This window comes from Chiloscyllium punctatum, chromosome 8, assembly GCF_047496795.1.
Source record: "Chiloscyllium punctatum isolate Juve2018m chromosome 8, sChiPun1.3, whole genome shotgun sequence".
Classification (NCBI taxonomy): domain Eukaryota; kingdom Metazoa; phylum Chordata; class Chondrichthyes; order Orectolobiformes; family Hemiscylliidae; genus Chiloscyllium; species Chiloscyllium punctatum.
In genome coordinates this window covers 35,566,102-35,583,336 of record NC_092746.1, presented here as the reverse complement: position 1 = coordinate 35,583,336, position 17,235 = coordinate 35,566,102, and the positions used below count along the sequence as shown (strand labels likewise).

The following is a 17,235-nucleotide window of genomic DNA, read 5'->3' as shown; positions in this document are numbered from 1 at the left end:
CCGACGTACCAACGATGCTCTTGTCTTTCAGTGCAACTTAGGATGTGGGGTCAGTACTCTGTCTCTGGTCTCTCTCCAACACCTCTGGGATCTTCTGATTGGAGAATAGGCTTCACTAATTCCAATTTTAAACTTAGTGTGTACCTCGATTGCTCTAAACCATTGCTTGTTAGCTCTGTCCAGCCACAACCCACAGCACAATCATCGATATTACATTCTAATTGGCCTAGGTAAGGCAAGATTCATTTCAAAATGATTTCAGGGATAAGTGATCAATCTGATTCTTAAGGGTGATGGCTAATAATATCATTTCCCACTATCTCCTGATGCTTTAATGTTTCAATTATCCATGCACCCATTCTCTTCATTATTGTTAGTTTAATGTCTAATGTAATGACTCATTACTAAGACACGTGAATTTTTTTGATATCTTATTTGATAATTGATTTAAGATAGTGACACATGTTTTCAGGCCCCCATGATTGATACTGAGCTCATTGACTTTTTGCTTCATTGCTAAGAATCCATCACTTGCTAGTTTTTCTTTCTTATTGGCACAAGATCCCCATTAGATCAAATGCTCAAACATTTGCTTTTAGGGGCAGTTTATTAAGTGATAATTTTATCTCTGTGGTTGTGGATGCCTGGAATGAGTTTCTTAATTTATTTTAAGACCAGGTATAGTGGGAAAGTTGCCTAAAACTTCAAAACTATTTTGAAACTCATACAGATGATTACAAGGTACTAATACAAACAAATTGTACAGAATGTGTCAAGACTGAAGTCGTGAGACATCCTTATGCATTCAATCGAAACGTTGTTGAGGAATAAAACTTTTAAGGACTATACAGTTACAAACTTGTTACAAAGTCATACGAAGACTCAATTTAGTTAAAACTAATTGTTTCTCTTTGACACTTCACATTAAAACAAAACTGGTATGTTGTCTTCTCTTCTCCCAGCTCTCCAGATTCCTTCCTCTGCTGCCCAATAAGGAATTAATAAGCTCAAAGAAGGTTGCACATTGTTCCATTGTGGCTCTATGTAATGGAAATGAGCTAATCAGGGGCTTTTGGTATTTGTCCTATAATTTGTGAAACCCACGAATGTGTTACCTTCATTTTGTTCACCACCAAATGAAGCTAAGCAGAGTCACATGATATTAAAATACTAAAGTCTCCTTGCTTACAGTTGAGTTTAATATGTATTTCATTAATTGCCATATTTTGACATTGCATGATTAAGTTAGTTATGTTTTTACTACTAGTCTTACAACAGTAATCAGAAATGGATTTTACTACGTATCTTAAAAGAGGATGGCAGATGGAAAGAGTGAGTTTTTTATGGAGAAAATTTCAGAATGTAAAACTATATCTACTGAAGGCATGCCCACTAGTGGTGAGATGAAATGGAGACTGTGGGCAGGAAGCACCAGACAAAGGACTTCCAGTTGTACCTTGATTTGCGTTTACAAAATAGGGTAGGATTAGAAGTGGTACTTTTAAAACATTGAAGAAATTGACAATATTGAAGGTAAATAAGACAGGAATGATAGGGGAACCGGGCATGCTGGATCAAAAGATATATGGGTAACAAAGTTTTTGAATGAGTTGAAGTTTACAGGAAGTGAAGTTACCTTGGTGTCTGAAAGTTGAATGAGTGTGGACTTAACAGCCTCCTGAGCTAAGGGATAGAGGTGGGTGATGTTGAGATGGGCATCCTTTATTACAAAAAGGATATGGTGTTGAAAACTTTGCGGCTCTAGAATGCCAAGGTAATAAATGCTGGTTTAGTTTGAGTCGTCAAGCAGGGCAAGAGGAAATGGGGCAGATTGTATTATGGCAGTTTCAAGCATATATCATGCTGTAACTTTGTGTTGCACAACAGCATGACATGTGACATTCCAATCTTAACTGTCACCACCTCCCCTTCAGTCAACCTCTGTGTCATGGAGTCAGTGTATGTCTATGAATGGTCAGCTATCCATATGCAATATATGACATCAGTTAACAGAGAACTCGGGTCTGTGATATTGTAGTCATGTGAATATTTAGTTTTGTTAATAAACTTCAAGACATCTGTCTCAACATGGGCCCATGACACTCTGGTATTTGTTAGGCTGATTAATGTGTAGAAAACCACAAAGCAGATTATTAACTATTTGATTTTTTTGGTGGGAAAGTAATGGCTTCTGCCTTTAACAGGCTGAAATTGCAGTTATTCCAAGATAAATCAGAAAAGCATCATGAGAGCACAGAGGTAGTGGAGGACATGCAAACATAGGAGTTAAAAACAGAAATATGTGAGAAAATCGCGAAGTGGACAAGCAGGGTGCAAAGATCAATTCTTGAGAAATGACTGAGCTGTTGGTGCAATGTGTAAAGTGATGCTATTGGATAGGAGCCCAAAATGAGGGCAGTCACGATGTAGGTAGTGTGTGTTCATCTGACATATGACCATGTTTTTGACCAGTTGAACAAGTATTGTGTTTCACCTAAAACAGTATTTCATCATTCTGAAGAGCGAGAATAGTGTGACATTCACCCACGGAGTTACCTGTCCATTTTAGCATTGCAAAAAATAAAAAAATTATCTCTACCTTGGAATGAAACTGATGGCAACCTCATTTTATTCTCAGAACTTGAAATTTATATTGTGAAACATGATATTTTCACTACCGAATTGGGTAGCTTGAGTAATGAACTTTGCTGATGTTACAGACACATCTCTTAAAAGGGCTGTGCAATCTCCCTCCAGGAAGGAATGACCATGAACAGTTTCTGCCTGCCGCATCAGTGGGTGGAAAACTTGTAGTTCAGAGACTGACACTTTCTCAAATCTGTGGCAAGGTGCGCCTTCTAAGCAGCTTCAATTGTCTGAGACTTTGAGCTAGTTTTCTAAACATTTCGGCTCCTCAGCTCTCATTGCTCATCAGCTACCTCCTATCTGAAATGGCCTAATAGGCCAGTCAATTGTACTAAACAGCTACAAAGTCTAATAAAAGATCTGAAACTGAATGGTTCAACAAGGTACAAGAAACAGCAATAACAAATGCAACTCAGTGGTTCCAGCGAAGTTCCTACTTGCTAACCTTCCGAAGAGCATCCCACCCAGACCCATCTCTCTTCCCCCACCACCCCCCCCCCCCCCCCCATTCCTGTTACCCTGCATTTCCCACGGCTAATCCATCTAGCCTGCATACCTTTAGACTATGGGAGGAAACTGGAGTACCCAGAGGAAACCTGTGCAGACACAGGCAGAATGTCCAAACTCAGCACAGATGGTCTCCCAAGGGTGGACTCGAGCCTGGGTGCCTGGCACTGAGGCAGCAGTGCTTTATACACAACAGATGATATCCAGACCCAGCTATTACCATCCTCAATTATGAACTGGCCCGTTGGTCATGCAGTGGCATACAATGGAAAGGCAGTTGCACTGGAGGTCTTTAACATTGACTCCAGATCCCAAGAAGAATCATACCATCAGTTCAAAATTGGGCAAGTAAACCTACTGATTAACACCTACCTCCCACTCCTCCCTCAATAGATGAATCCGTTCACCTCAATGTTGCGCACCACTTGGAAGAAGTACTGATGGTGGCAGGGGCACAGAGTGAGTGGAGTCTTCAATGTCCACCCTTCTTCAACTGGATCTGTGTCAGATAGTGAGGGGACAATCTTACTTGGCCTTGTCCTTACCAGGAGAAAGTGAGGACTGCAGATGCTGGAGATCAGAGCTCTAAAATGTGTTGCTGGAAAAGCGCAGCAGGTCAGGCAGCATCAAAGAAGCAGGAGAATCAACGTTTCGGGCATAAGCCCTTCTTCAGCCCTTACCAGCCTAACCTTTTAAAGAAGCACCAATCCATGGCTATTCCTGTTGGAGTAACTGCTGCAAAATTCTTGAGTAGATGAAGTCCCATCTTGATGTTGACGTTAATGACATCCATCATTACCACTGACTTAGAACAGATCTAGCAACTCGAGCAAGCATCTGAGAAATGTTGTGGGCCATCAGCAGAATATTTAGCTATTACTTGAGACCTCATGGCCCAGTATATTCCATACTCTCCCATTTTTACCAAGTCAGACAATTAAACATCTTTCAATGAAGACTGCAAGAAGGCTTTCCAGGCGCAGCACCTAAAACTTGTCAACCTCGTGCAGCTGTAATACAGAACTACTTGCATGTCAAACAATGGAAGGAACGTGCAATGGGAAAGGCTAAGAAATGCCATAACTAACTGATCAGATTTAGGCTCTGCAGTCCTGCCACATCCAGTCATGGATGGTTATGGGCAGTTGTACAATGAGTAGATAGAGGAGGCTGCACAAATATCCCCATGTTCAATATAAGGGGAGCCCCGAATGAGCAAACAAAGCCAAGACTGAAGCATTTGCATCAATCTTTAGACAGAAGAAGAGGCAAGTGATCCCTTTTTGGCTTCCTTCTAAAGTCCCCATCACCTCTCATTAGTTCACTTCATATGAAGAAACTGCAAATCTATGCCCCTAACACCGTTCCAGTAATTATGTTGAAAATGCTCCAGAACTAGCTGCCCCTCTGGCCAAGCTGTTCTAGTCCTGTTACAATCTAGATCTTCTTGGCAATATGGATTTTTTTTTAAAAATCCAATCATAAGTGTGAGCATTTCTGTCTCTGTCAGCATTTATTACCATTCCTTGAAGGTGATTGTGAGTTGCCACCCTTGATCTCTGCAGTCGATATGATTTAGGTATATACACAGTGTTGGAGAGGGGAGTTCCAGCATTTTGACCCAGTGACTTTGAAGGAAGGGAAAGCTTTTTCAAGTCTGGATGGCGAGTGACTTGGAGGGAAATACATAGCTTGTTGTGTCCCCATGTATCTGCTGCCCTTGCCTTTCTCGGTATTGGTAGCCAAGGGTTTGGAAGTTGCTGTCTAAGGATCTTTGAATTAGTGCATGCATCTTGTCAGTGGTACCCACTACTGCTACTGAGGGTCGGTGGTGGACGCAGTGAATGTTTGCGCAAATCAAGTGGCATGCTTTATCTTGGCTGATGTCAAATATCTTGAGTACCTTCAGTCTCTTCCACAACACTGAAATTGTTCTACTCAAAACAACAAATGAGTTTCCATGTCTGAGTGTGGTATACTTTCCTGATCCTTGACCTAAGGATTTTGAGTTAGCGAACTATATCATCCCCCTCTTGCATTATACCTCCATTCTGCAGCTGAGTGAGACTGCCCACCATCACTTTGTTCCTAACTGTTCAGATGTAGCCATAAAATGTCTGCTCCCTCAATCACCTCTCCAATACATTGTCTCTAATTTTCATTTCTTTGAAATTGATGCATGACAGTGACTTCTGAAACCAGGAATAGTGCTGGCACACTGACCTGTAGAGATTCTTGAAGCAGCAACTGTGCAGCTTAGAGTGAACGTTGCTCCCTGATTCTCCAATTGGACCCCTCACTTAGATGCTGTCTTTGACAACAACATATTGAAAACCAAAATATTAGATTCTGCACATATACTGCTGATAAACAGCTCTCATTCACAGCCTGGAGCATTTTCAATATAATTGCTGGAATGGTGTTAGCGGCATAGATGTGCAGGATCTGATACCTATTGATCCTTCCATTGCATTTAGTGTTGTCAGGCTGTGGCTCTGGCACCATGTACAAGGTCAGAGACTTGTTCTAATTCTTCCCTTTGCCTAATGACAGTCAACAACTTTGGTCTTCCTTCTTTACCTTTTGGCTCATCTTTGAACTCCCGGTCCTGTCAATCAACAAGACCACCCATGTCCATTTCTGTAATATTATTTGTCTCCATGATTGCTGAAAGTCCTCTTCAGCTAAAATCCTCACTCTGGCTTCATTTATTTCTAGACTCAACTTTTCGATGTTTCCTGTCTGACCACCCATCATCTGTAACTTGAATTAATGCAAGTCTATATCCATAACAAGTCAAGTTCACTTGTCACCATTGTTTGTTGATGAGTATTGCTTCCTGGCCTTTCAACACTTTGAAGTTTAAATTTCCATCCCTGTGTTCTCATCTCTGCATGCCTTTGACCTCCCTATCTCTCAAACTTGGTCAGCCCTACAATGCTCAAGTCTGCACATTCTTGCAATCTTGGCCTTTTTCCTCCCTGAGATTTGCTCCATTATTGGTGACAATGTGTGGTTACCTAGGCAACTGTACACTTGAATGCCTTCTCAAAACCTCCTCTCTTTTTAAGATGCTCCTTTAAAATCCATTTCTATGATTATAAATGACTTTAGACGCAGGCATAGGTGGATGGATTAGTAAATTTGCAGATGACACTAGAGTCAGTGGAGTGGTGGGCAGTGTGGGGGGCGGGGGAGGGGGAGGCTGAGAGTCTTGAACCTGCTCTCATTGGCAAGAAGAAGGCTAAGAGGGGATTTGATAGAGACATACAAAATGATCAGAGGATTAGATAGGGTGGACCGTGAAAGTCTTTTCCCTCGGATGATGACGTCAGTGTGTACGAGGGGGCATGACTACAAATTGAGGGGTGATAGATTTTAAGACAGATATCAGAGGCAGATTCTTTACGCAGAGTGTGGTAAGGGTGTGGAATGCCCTACCTGTTAACGTAGTCAACTCAGCCACATTAGGGAGATTTAAACAATCCTTAGATAAGCACATGGATGATTTTGGGATAGTATAGGAGAATAGTTCACAGATCGGTGCAACATCGAGGGCTGAAGAGCCTGTTCTGCGTTCTATTAAGTTAACAGTTCTGCTCTGGTATACCCTTTTTAGCTTTGTACCATTTCTTGTGGTCTGTTTACACTCCTAGGAAGCACTTGGGAACATTTTACTGTTTAAAGAGTGCTATACAAATGCAAATTGCTGGAATAAATTGGGATGAAGCTGCTAATGTTGGTGAGTTTAGTTGCTGAATTTTTTCCGCCTTATAAAATGTGCAGCATTTGGAAAGACTCCAAATGGAAACACAGTTGGACAGTTTATGCAAGATTGTTCAAATACACAACTTTTTAAAATAGTTAATCTATGATATGAAGGAGACTTGAATACTGTTCTGAATTTCAAAGATGTGACTGGCAGTGATTAGTGTGTGACACTCTTGAAACAAAGTAATGTTTATTCCCATCTTGTAGCCCCAGGCGGAACACGTATTGATGATGGAGACAGCACCAAGGTGACTGAATACTGTGTGTTTGGTGCCACTGAGGATCAACAAATCATCCGAAACTATGCTCAGGTGAGTACGTGCTTTGGCACATGGCTGTGAAGCAGGCACCAGCTTAACACCTATTTTGGGTAATACCAACCGATTCCAGTCTGAAACCTTGCAGCATAACATCTATCAGGCAACGTGCATTAAAAATACCATTTATCAACTTAAATGTCGCTTCATTTATTGTAATGAATTAGTTCAGGGATAAAAGCAAACCTATCCTTTTTTTTTCTTAATTAAAAAAGATAACATTTTGCATTCAGTGCAGCTCCCAGTGCAGTAAGTTTATTTCATAAATGGCCGTAACTGACATTTCAATGAAGAGACTGAGCCAGTCAACAAGAAGACAGGATTGCCAGCTACCATTTCAACTTTGGTCACCTCGTCCCAGTTTGGACAACAGGTCAGTTTGAAAGTGGTCATGTCTGTGCTGCCAGAAATACAGTTTCATGATTGCAGTTTAGAGTGATGTCTTCCATCACAGTCCACCTATGGCTAGTGAAAAAGATTTTTCTTCTTTTAATCTATGCTTTTGCAAAGCTGCCTGCAGCTCCTTCCATTCAGTAACATTGTTGATGCTGATATGAAGTATGACTGTACTGCATTTTGTGGCTGAGCATTACTTCCTCCAATCTGTCCCATAATTGTGCCACTTATAGGGTCAGAGAACCACATCCACCAATGTAAAATCTTCCACATAATCTGCCTTGGTGTTTCTAGACAGGAATAGGGGCTGACAATATAGTTAAATACGAGGTACTTTTTGTTTTTAATCTTGAGATTCAAAAAAATTATAAATTTAATTTTATCAATGGACTGAACGTTCAGAGATGTTAATTTTTTTTGTTTTTGCTTTTCCTTTAGGTCTTCAATAAGCTTATCAGGCGCTACAAATATCTGGAAAAAGCATTTGAAGATTCAATTAAGAAGGTACTTTTTTCCTCGCAAAACAAGCTAGACTCCACATAATCTCCAAACTCTGAGACTGAAAAATTGTCACAACTTTCTTTCCAACTTTGGCGTATTGAAAAACAATAAAGTTTGAGTTCATCCATCATAATGCTAGAAACTTTTTAATCAAGCCTGTAAGGTTGATAAAGAGCTAATCATGCAAACTGTAATATCTGAGGTTCCATCCGCTGTCACTGCTGAGTTAGCTGAATTCCACTGGGTTAGCAGTTGGGGCACCACAGTTGGTTTCAAAACCTCTGGACTGAGCGGGATATTTGCTTTTAATTGCTGTCAAGTGGTACTTGCTGTAAGTCTGCACGCATGGATGTCAGGTGAGGACAGGATTAAGGTTCAGCTTTGAGCAGTAATCTGCCACTGCTCACTGAGCTCATTTGTGAAGAAGACAGCATTGTGGAATGGACCAGTTTGCAACCCGTTTCAGGTGACTTCAAGACATGGGAGAGCGACTGACTTGAGAGTATCTGTTGAGAGGGGGCAAAAATGTGTTTGGAGTGAATGTAGTACCTTAGCTTCAAAGATGGGGTGGGGGAGGGGTTCAAAATAAGGTAGCTAAGTATGAATGAGTGTACTCTGGGACTTGCTATCATGCACTAAATGTAAAAAAAAATCAGAGGGGAAGCTGAATACAGGTCTCTACTTTGCAAAAGCATATTTTTATTTAGGCCATCTTTTTGCTCAGTTTTTTTTTGTAAAGGATATTGAGCTGGAATTCCCACCAGGCAGTTTCTGCCAGACTTTCTAAAGAACACCAGAAACAATGCTGTGAACAAGCTTTCTGGTGAAGTTACAGCCTCAGATCGTAAGAACTCTTGTGGAGAATATGTTCATGTGAGAGCATTGTTTAGACTAAATATGAGAACTTGGAAAGAGAATAAAGATATTGAAACAGCAATAACATTTTCAAGGGTGGTTATAAAGCAGTACATTTGGATGCATAAAGTCATAAAAGTACTTAGTAAATCTATATTGTGTTAACTAAGATCATTATCATAAAGTAGATTGTGCAGACTTCAATTTGCAATATGTAAAACAAGTGAAAGTGAATTAGCAGTCTATTTCATATTCTCAATTTTAATTATATCTACACATCCAAGATCCATAGGCATGAAAGTGTGAAGTCTTGTCGATTAAAATAAATGGATGAATATGGAAGTTCAAAATAAGTGTAAAGTAAAACATAACAGCACAATATGAGCCCTTCAGCCCTCGATGTTGCACTGACCTGTGGAACCAATCTGAAGCCTATCTATCCTAAACTATTCCATTTTCATCCATATGTTTTTCCGATGGCCATTTAAAGCCCTTAAAGTTGGTGAGTCCACTACTATTGCAAGCAGTGTGTTCCACACCCTTACTACTGAGTAAAGAAACTTTACCTCTGACTATCCTATATCTATCACCCCTCAATGTAAATCTATGTCCCCTTGTGCTAGCCATCACCATCCAAGGAAAAAGGCGCTCATCGTCCATCCTATCTAACCCTCTGATTATCTTCTGTCTCAATTAAGTTTCTGCTCAACCACCACCTCTCTTATGAAAACAGCCTCAAGTCCTTCAGCCTTTCCTCATAAGACCTTCCCTCCATATCAAGGAACATTCTCGTAAATCTCCTTGGAGCCCTTTCCAAAGCTTCTACATCCTTCCTGTAATGCAGTGACCAGAAGTGTACGCAGTGCACTAAGTGTAGCCGCACCAGAGTTTTGTACAGCTGCAGCATGACCTCGTGGCTCTGAAACTCAATCCCTCTACCAATAAAAGCTAACACATCGTATGCTTTCTTAATAACCCTATTGGCCCGGGTAGTAACTTTCAGGGTTCTAAGTACATGGACACCTATCTGTCTCTGTTCCTCTACCCTACCAAGAGTCTTCCCATTAGCCCAGTACTCTGCATTCCTGTTACTCCTTCCAAAGTGAATCACCTCATTTTTCCACATTAAACTCCATTTTTCACCTCTCAGCTCAGCTCTGCAGCTTATCTATGTTCCTCTGTAACCTGCAACATCCTTCAACACTATCCACAGCTCCACCAACCTTAGTGTCATCTGCAAATTTACTAACCCATCCTTCTGTACCCTCATTCAGGTCATTTATAAAAATGACAAACAGCACTGGCCCCAAAACAAATCCTTGCGGTACACCACAAGTAACTGAACTCCAGGATGAATATTTCCCATCAACCACCACCCTCTATCGTCTTACAGCCAGCCAATTTCTGATCCAAACTGCTGAATCACCCTCGATCTCATGCCTCCATATTTTGTGCAATAGCCTACTGTGGAGAACCTTCTCAAATGCCTTACAGAAATCCATATACACCACATCAACCACTTCATCCTCATCCACCTGTTTCAGCACCATCTCCAAGAACTCAATAAGGTTTGTGAGGCATGGCCTACCCAACATGAAACAGTGTTGACTATCCCTAATCAACTTATCCCTCTCTAGATGATAAATCCTATCTCTTATAACCTTTTCCAACATGTTACCCACAACCGAAGTAAGGCTCTCACAGGTCTATAATTACCAGGGTTGTTTCTACTCCCCTTCTTGAACAAGGGGACAACATTTGCTATCCTCCAGTCTTCTGGCACTATTCCTGTCGACAATGACAACATAAAGATCAAAACCAAAGACTCCACAATCTCTTCTCTGGCTTCCCAGAGGATCCTAGAATAAATGCCATCCAGCTCAGGGTTCTTATCTATTTTCACACTTGCCAGAATTGCTAACACCATCTCCTTGTGAACCTCAATCCTATCTAGTCTAATAAACTATTTCTCAGTATGCTCCTCCACAATGTTGTCCTTTTCCTGTGTGAGTACTGACGAAAAAAACTCATTTAGAGCTTCCCCTATCTCATTGGACTCCATGCACAACTTCCCACTCCTATCCTTGATTGGCCCTAATCTTTCTCTCGTCATTCTTTTCTTCCTGATATACCAATAGAAAGCTTTAGGGTTTTCCTTGATCTTCTCTACCAACAACTTCTCATGTCCCTCGTGGCTCCTCTTGGCTCTATCTTTAGGTCTTTCCTGGCTAACCTGTAACTCTTGAGTGCTCTGAGCCTTCATGTCTCATCCTAACATCAGCTGATGCCTTCCCCTTGACAAGATTCAACTTCTTTTGTAAACCACGGCTCCCTTGCTTGACCACTTCCTGCCTGCCTGACAGGGCCATATTTATCAAGGACATGCAGTAGCTGTTCCTTGAATAAGCTCCATATTTAAATTGTGACCATCCTCTGCAGTTTCCTCTGCCCCCCCCCCCCGCCATGTATTCTAAATCTTGCCGAATCGCATCATCGTTGCCTTTTCCCCGGCAAATCTCTGGCCCTGTGGTATACTGTATACCTATCCCTTTCCATCGCTAAAGTAAACATAACCCAATTGTGATAACTATCACTAAAGTGCTCACCTACTTCCAAATCTAATACCCGGCGAGATTCGTTACCCAGTACCAAATCCAATGTGACCTCTCCCCTGTGTATGTAATAGCAAACATTTCTCATTGTTGCCTTCATTTACAAAATCTATTTTTGTTATACTTCCTCAGCTGTTGCTATTCCTAAAAGCATTTTCAGCTTCAGAACAGACTAAGTTGGCAACGCTTACTGGCATCCTCTTGGCCAATGGATCACTCCCAGCTACGATTTTAACAAGCCTATTTTCGGATAATTTGGTTAAAGAAGGTAATACTGGAAGACATTCATTTTTTTTCGAAAAGTAGTTTGAGTTAAAGTTGGTATCTAAAAATGAAAAATAATTACTTGAGTTTGGAGTCTGGTGATGAACATAAAAATAGTACAACTCAAAATAAGAGCACTAAATGGACTTCCATGCATGCTAACAAAGTTACAGCAGCCAGCTTCTTACTACTACTGACCTATTGGAATTATAGTATTGGTAATTGTAAATAAAGAAGTTAAGGTGGTCATAAAATTGATCTTTTTGATTGCTTGTTTTTAACAACTTATTTTATCTAAAATATTTAGAACTTCTAATCATTCTCCAACTCCATTCATGTATAGATTCTGCTTGTAGAAAAGTTATTTTAATACTTTCATTTAAACAAACTATTTATGAAGCTGCACCCCTGCAGTACGTGCCTGTGTTCATTTTATTGAGTCATCATCTGAAATCAGGAAAACTTAAATCTTTCCCAAGCAGAATGGTATTTGTAATTTTGTGATTTCTTTATCACCTGAATTGTACAGAAATGGGCTATAAAGTCATAAATATGGAGTTGTGTAAAGAAATGCAGTCTTATCCCAGTTCTGACCTTCCAACTTGGCATCCCCCTCATGACCTGTCCTACTTGTCCATCTTCCTTCTCACCTATCCGCTCCACCCTCTCTCCAACCTATCCCCAACCTATCACCAAAACCCCACCTCCATCTACCTATCGTGCACTCAGCTACCTTCACCCCACCCCCTCGGCACCACAGTCTCATTCCTGATTAAGGCCTTTTGCCCAATTCGTTGAGTCTCCTGATCCTCGAATGCTGCCTGATCTGTGCTTTTCCAGAATCACAATCTCAACTGCAGTCTTTTACAGTCACTTGGAGACCATTATTAACCAATAATCATAATGATTATTTCAAATTTTAATTTTGTTGAGCTTCTGTCCCGTTCAAAGACTAAAATATAGTTTATTGCCATTAAAAGTATAATTTCACCAGTGCTGATAGGAAAGGCCTCCCTTCATTGTATATTTAATGTCCATACTTTTTATTTTGACTTTCTAGATATTGTAGTCAACATTATACTTCAATTTCCCAAGAATCTCAATCCAAGACTGTGGGTTATATTTGTCACAAGCATTAGACATTTCACAATAAAAATATAGGAACAGGATTAGGCCATTCAGTCCATTGAGCCTGTTCCATTGGTTGAACACTTCAGTGGCATTTATTCCATAACCCCTTTAAGCCACCTGATGATCAAACATTTAGCAATCTGGACTTCAAACATACTCAAAGACTGAGCTTTCACAGCCCATTTGGAGAAACAATTCTCCTCATTTTGGTCCTAAATTACTCCCCTTTATTTCTAAATTGAATCTCCTGTTTCTAAATTCCCCAACCAGGGAGAAACACCTTATCTGTAACTATCTTACCGATCCTTTTCAAGCATTTTTTTAAGTTTCAGTGAGGTCACCTCCTTCTTTGAAATTCTGGAGAACACAGGCTCAGTTTGCCCAATCTATCTTAAGGCAGTCCTGCTATCTCAGGAATAAGCCTGGTAAGCCTTTATTGCACAGCCTCAAACATAACAATATCTTTCCTGAGGTAAGGAGACCAAAACTACACACAGTACTACAGGTGTAATCTAACCATGATCTGAAAGAATTGCAGTGAGACTTCAAAGCACTTGTAATCAGTTCCTCTTGTGATACAAATATTCAATTAACCTTCTTAATTGCTTGCTACACTCACATGTTGGCTTTCAGTCACTTCTCACAAGGACCCACAAATCCCTTTTCACATGTACACTTTCAAAGCTCTCCCCATTTAGGAAATATGGTACATTTGCTCTCCATACTGAAGTGGGAAACTTCATTTTCCTACATTATATCCCATTTATCGTGTTCTTCTCTGATTTCTATATCTATTCAAATCCACCTGAAAATATTTGACAACTTCTTTAGAACACATGCCTGCTTAGTTTTCTATCATCTCTAAATGTTCGCATGTTGTGTTTGGTCGCAACATCCAAATTATTGCTCTATAATGCAGTTCCCCAATATTTGGCTGTTCAGTATCCTACGTTAGAGAGATTAGGAGGAAGTGAGGACTGCAGATGCTGGAGATCAGAATTGAAAAGTATGGTGCTAGAAAAGCACAGCAGGTCAGGCAGCATCAAAGGAGCAGGAGAATCGACATTTTGGGCATAAATTGAAGGGATTATGCCTGAAACATTGATTTCCCCTGCTCCTTGGATGCTGTCTGACCTGTTGTGCTTTTCCAATGCCATACTTATCAATGCTGCTTTGGAGAACCACTTTGAAAGTACTCCAGAAACGCATTCTCCACCGCTTTCGTGCTCAATTGGTTTACGTAGTCCATTTGTAGATTGAAGTTACCTATGATCATTATGTAGTCCATGTTACATGCTCCTCTCATTTTCTGATTTAATACCATGCCCTAAACTGCCATGAATATTAGTGACCTATAAATAAGTCCGACCAATGTCTACTGCTCCATACTGTCTTCCTTCCGCATATTCCACATATTGTTCTTCCATTCTGAAATGTTTCCTGACGAACGTACTGATCCCAGCCCTTATTATCAGGACAGCTTCACTTCCTTTTCCTTTTTTGTCTGTCTTTCCTAAAGGTTGAAAATCCTTGAACATGCAGTTTCTGGTCTTGGTCGCCAAGCAGCTATGTTTCTGTAATAGCAATTATATCATAACAAATTTGAAAGCTAAATTAGCTTGTTGCAAATGTTGTATGCTTTCAGGCAGAGTACCCTAAAGTTTGTCTTTTCAACATTATTCCGCATTCAAAGCAGACTCTGTTTGGCTTTTGGTTCTTGTCTTCTCGTGTCCCTTGCAGCCTTTCTAGTTTGAACCAATCCCAACAGTATTAGCAAATTCCTTGAAAGGATAGCAGTCAGAGTCCTGTTAAAATGTAACCTGTTCAGCTTGTGCAGGTCCCACTTGCCCCGGAACTGTTTTTTTTTAGATTACTTAGTGTGGAAACAGGCCCTTCGGCCCAACAAGTCCACACCGCCCCGCCGAAGCGCAACCCACCCATACCCCTACATCTACCCCTTACCTTACACTACAGGCAATTTAGCATGGCCAATTCACCTGACCTGCACATCTTTGGACTGTGGGAGGAAACCGCAGCACCCGGAGGAAACCCGCGCAGACACGGGGAGAATGTGCAAACTCCACACAGTCAGTCGCCTGAGGCGGGAATTGAACCCGGGTCTCTGGCGCTGTGAGGCAGCAGTGCTAACCACTGTGCCACCGTGCCGTCTAGATGTTTGAGAAGTGCTGTCTGTCCAACACCATTTCTCCAGCCAAATGTTCATTTGCTTGATTCCCTTGTTCTTATGCTTACTAGCATGTGGCATGGAGTAATCCTGAGATTACTTCCCTTGAGGATTTTTAAAATTTATTTCATAACTCCATGAAATCTGCCTACATCCCTCTTCCTACCTATGTCAATGTGGACCACAATCTCTGACTGCTCCCCTCCAGTCAAAGTATGACCTGCAACCACTCCCTGGCATCCTTAACCCTGGCATTAGAGAGGCAGCACACTCCTTAAGCAGCAATTGGTATCACCTACGCATCTACAAGGCAGAGAATTATGTGAATAGCGCCTGTTGAGAAGGAATCACACCACCGATTTAGAAGTGTACAGGCTGAGGTGGAATGGGGGCTACCAAGCAGATTTTAGAGAAAAGTACTGGTGATGGAGGAGTTCCCATCCTGTTGGCCAGTTGGCATTCCATACTGAACTGGTGAGGGTGATAGTTCGTCTGGCGGGTGCAGACAGTGCCAAGTCCATAGTACCACTGGTGACACTGCATGCGGTGGGACGGGGAGAACAGACAAAAGAAAGAGAGCAGTAGTTATAGGGGATTTCATTAGGAATCTGTCAGACATTTGTGACAGTGAATATAACTCCAGGATGGTGTACTGCCTCCCTGGTCCCAAGGTTAAAGTGTCACGCGGTGGTTGCCCATCATTCCCATCTTTCTATGGGAAGTGAGCAGTCTGAAGTTATGGTCCACATTGGTTCCAGTGACCGAGGTAGGAAGGGGGACATAGGCAGATTTCACAAGGTGCATCCTGTCTCAATGCATAAGATGTATCAATGTCCATGCTCCGAAAGCATCAAGGCAGATGTCCTCAAGTCATGGGCCTTTCTAAGTCTTGAAAGGCTGAACTGGTGTGGGAGCTGGACTGAAAGCGATGTGGTGAGGCTGGTGGTGTGTGGATGAAGCGCGTAGGAGGATTCTGTCGGAGGGGCATGCAGGAATATCGTGGTGAAGATCAAATTGGCCGCAGGCTTGTCCAAGCCTATCAGTGAATTGCTGTCGCCTGCTCTAAACTGCAAGTCTGTAATTTGCCTCATTTAACCACTGGAGAGAAACAAATTGGTAGTGGCATAGAAATGAGGCAGAGACCATTTGGAATCATAGAAATGTACAGCGTGGAAACAGACCCTTCAGTCCAATTTGTCCACGTTGACCAGATATCCTAAATTAATCCAGTCCCATTTGTTAGCATTTGGCCCATATCCCTCTAAACCCTTCCTATTAATATACCCATCCAGATTCCTTTTTAAATATTGCAATTGCACCAGCCACCAGTACATCTGGTACTTCCATTCTTGCACCACCCTCTGCACGAAAACATTGCCCCTTGGGTCCCTTTTAAATCTTGCCCCTCTCTCCGTAAGCCTATGTCCTCTAGTTCTGGACTCCCCCCAGAACTAGAGGGCATAGGCTTACCCATACAGTATAATCAAAAAGAATGGGCACCCAATGAACGCAGTCTGCTGATTTCTCAGCAACAAACCCAAACAAGCAGACAAAACACATCCAGAAACCCTATCCACTCTCCCCTACATCAAAGACATTTCAGAAATGACTGGCAGACTACTCAGACCCCTTGGCATCATGGTAGCCCACAAACCCACCAACACACTAAAACAGCAGTTAATGAACTTGAAAGACCTTATACAGAGAACAAGCAAAGCTAATGTCATTTACAAAATACAGTGCAAGAACTGTAACAAACACTACATTAGACAAACCAGCAGAAAACTAACCACCAGCATACATGAACATCAGCTAGCCACAAAACGACATGACCTCCTCTCACTAGTATCCCTACATACAGATGAGGAAGGACACCACTTCGACTGGGACAAGACCTCTGTCCTAGGACAAGCCAAACAGACATGCATGAGAATTCCTAGAAGCATAGCATTCCAACTGGAACTCTATCAACAAACGCATTGACTTGGATCCCATTTACCACCCCGAGGAAAAAAGAACTGGAAACGACATCACCAACTCCAAGACACCC

The 17,235-nt window shown here is 41.5% G+C and overlaps 1 protein-coding gene across 1 annotated transcript in view; it reads left to right on the top strand.

The window, feature by feature from the left end:
• The window catches only part of bzw2 (basic leucine zipper and W2 domains 2), a 76,510-nt gene that overhangs the window by 40,986 nt on the left and 18,289 nt on the right, over positions 1 to 17,235 (top strand). The window contains exons 4-6 of the mRNA XM_072575370.1: positions 7,132 to 7,235; positions 8,076 to 8,141; positions 11,738 to 11,873. Of these exons, the coding sequence (XP_072431471.1) occupies positions 7,132 to 7,235; positions 8,076 to 8,141; positions 11,738 to 11,873 (306 nt within the window). The remainder of the gene's footprint in view (positions 1 to 7,131; positions 7,236 to 8,075; positions 8,142 to 11,737; positions 11,874 to 17,235) is intronic.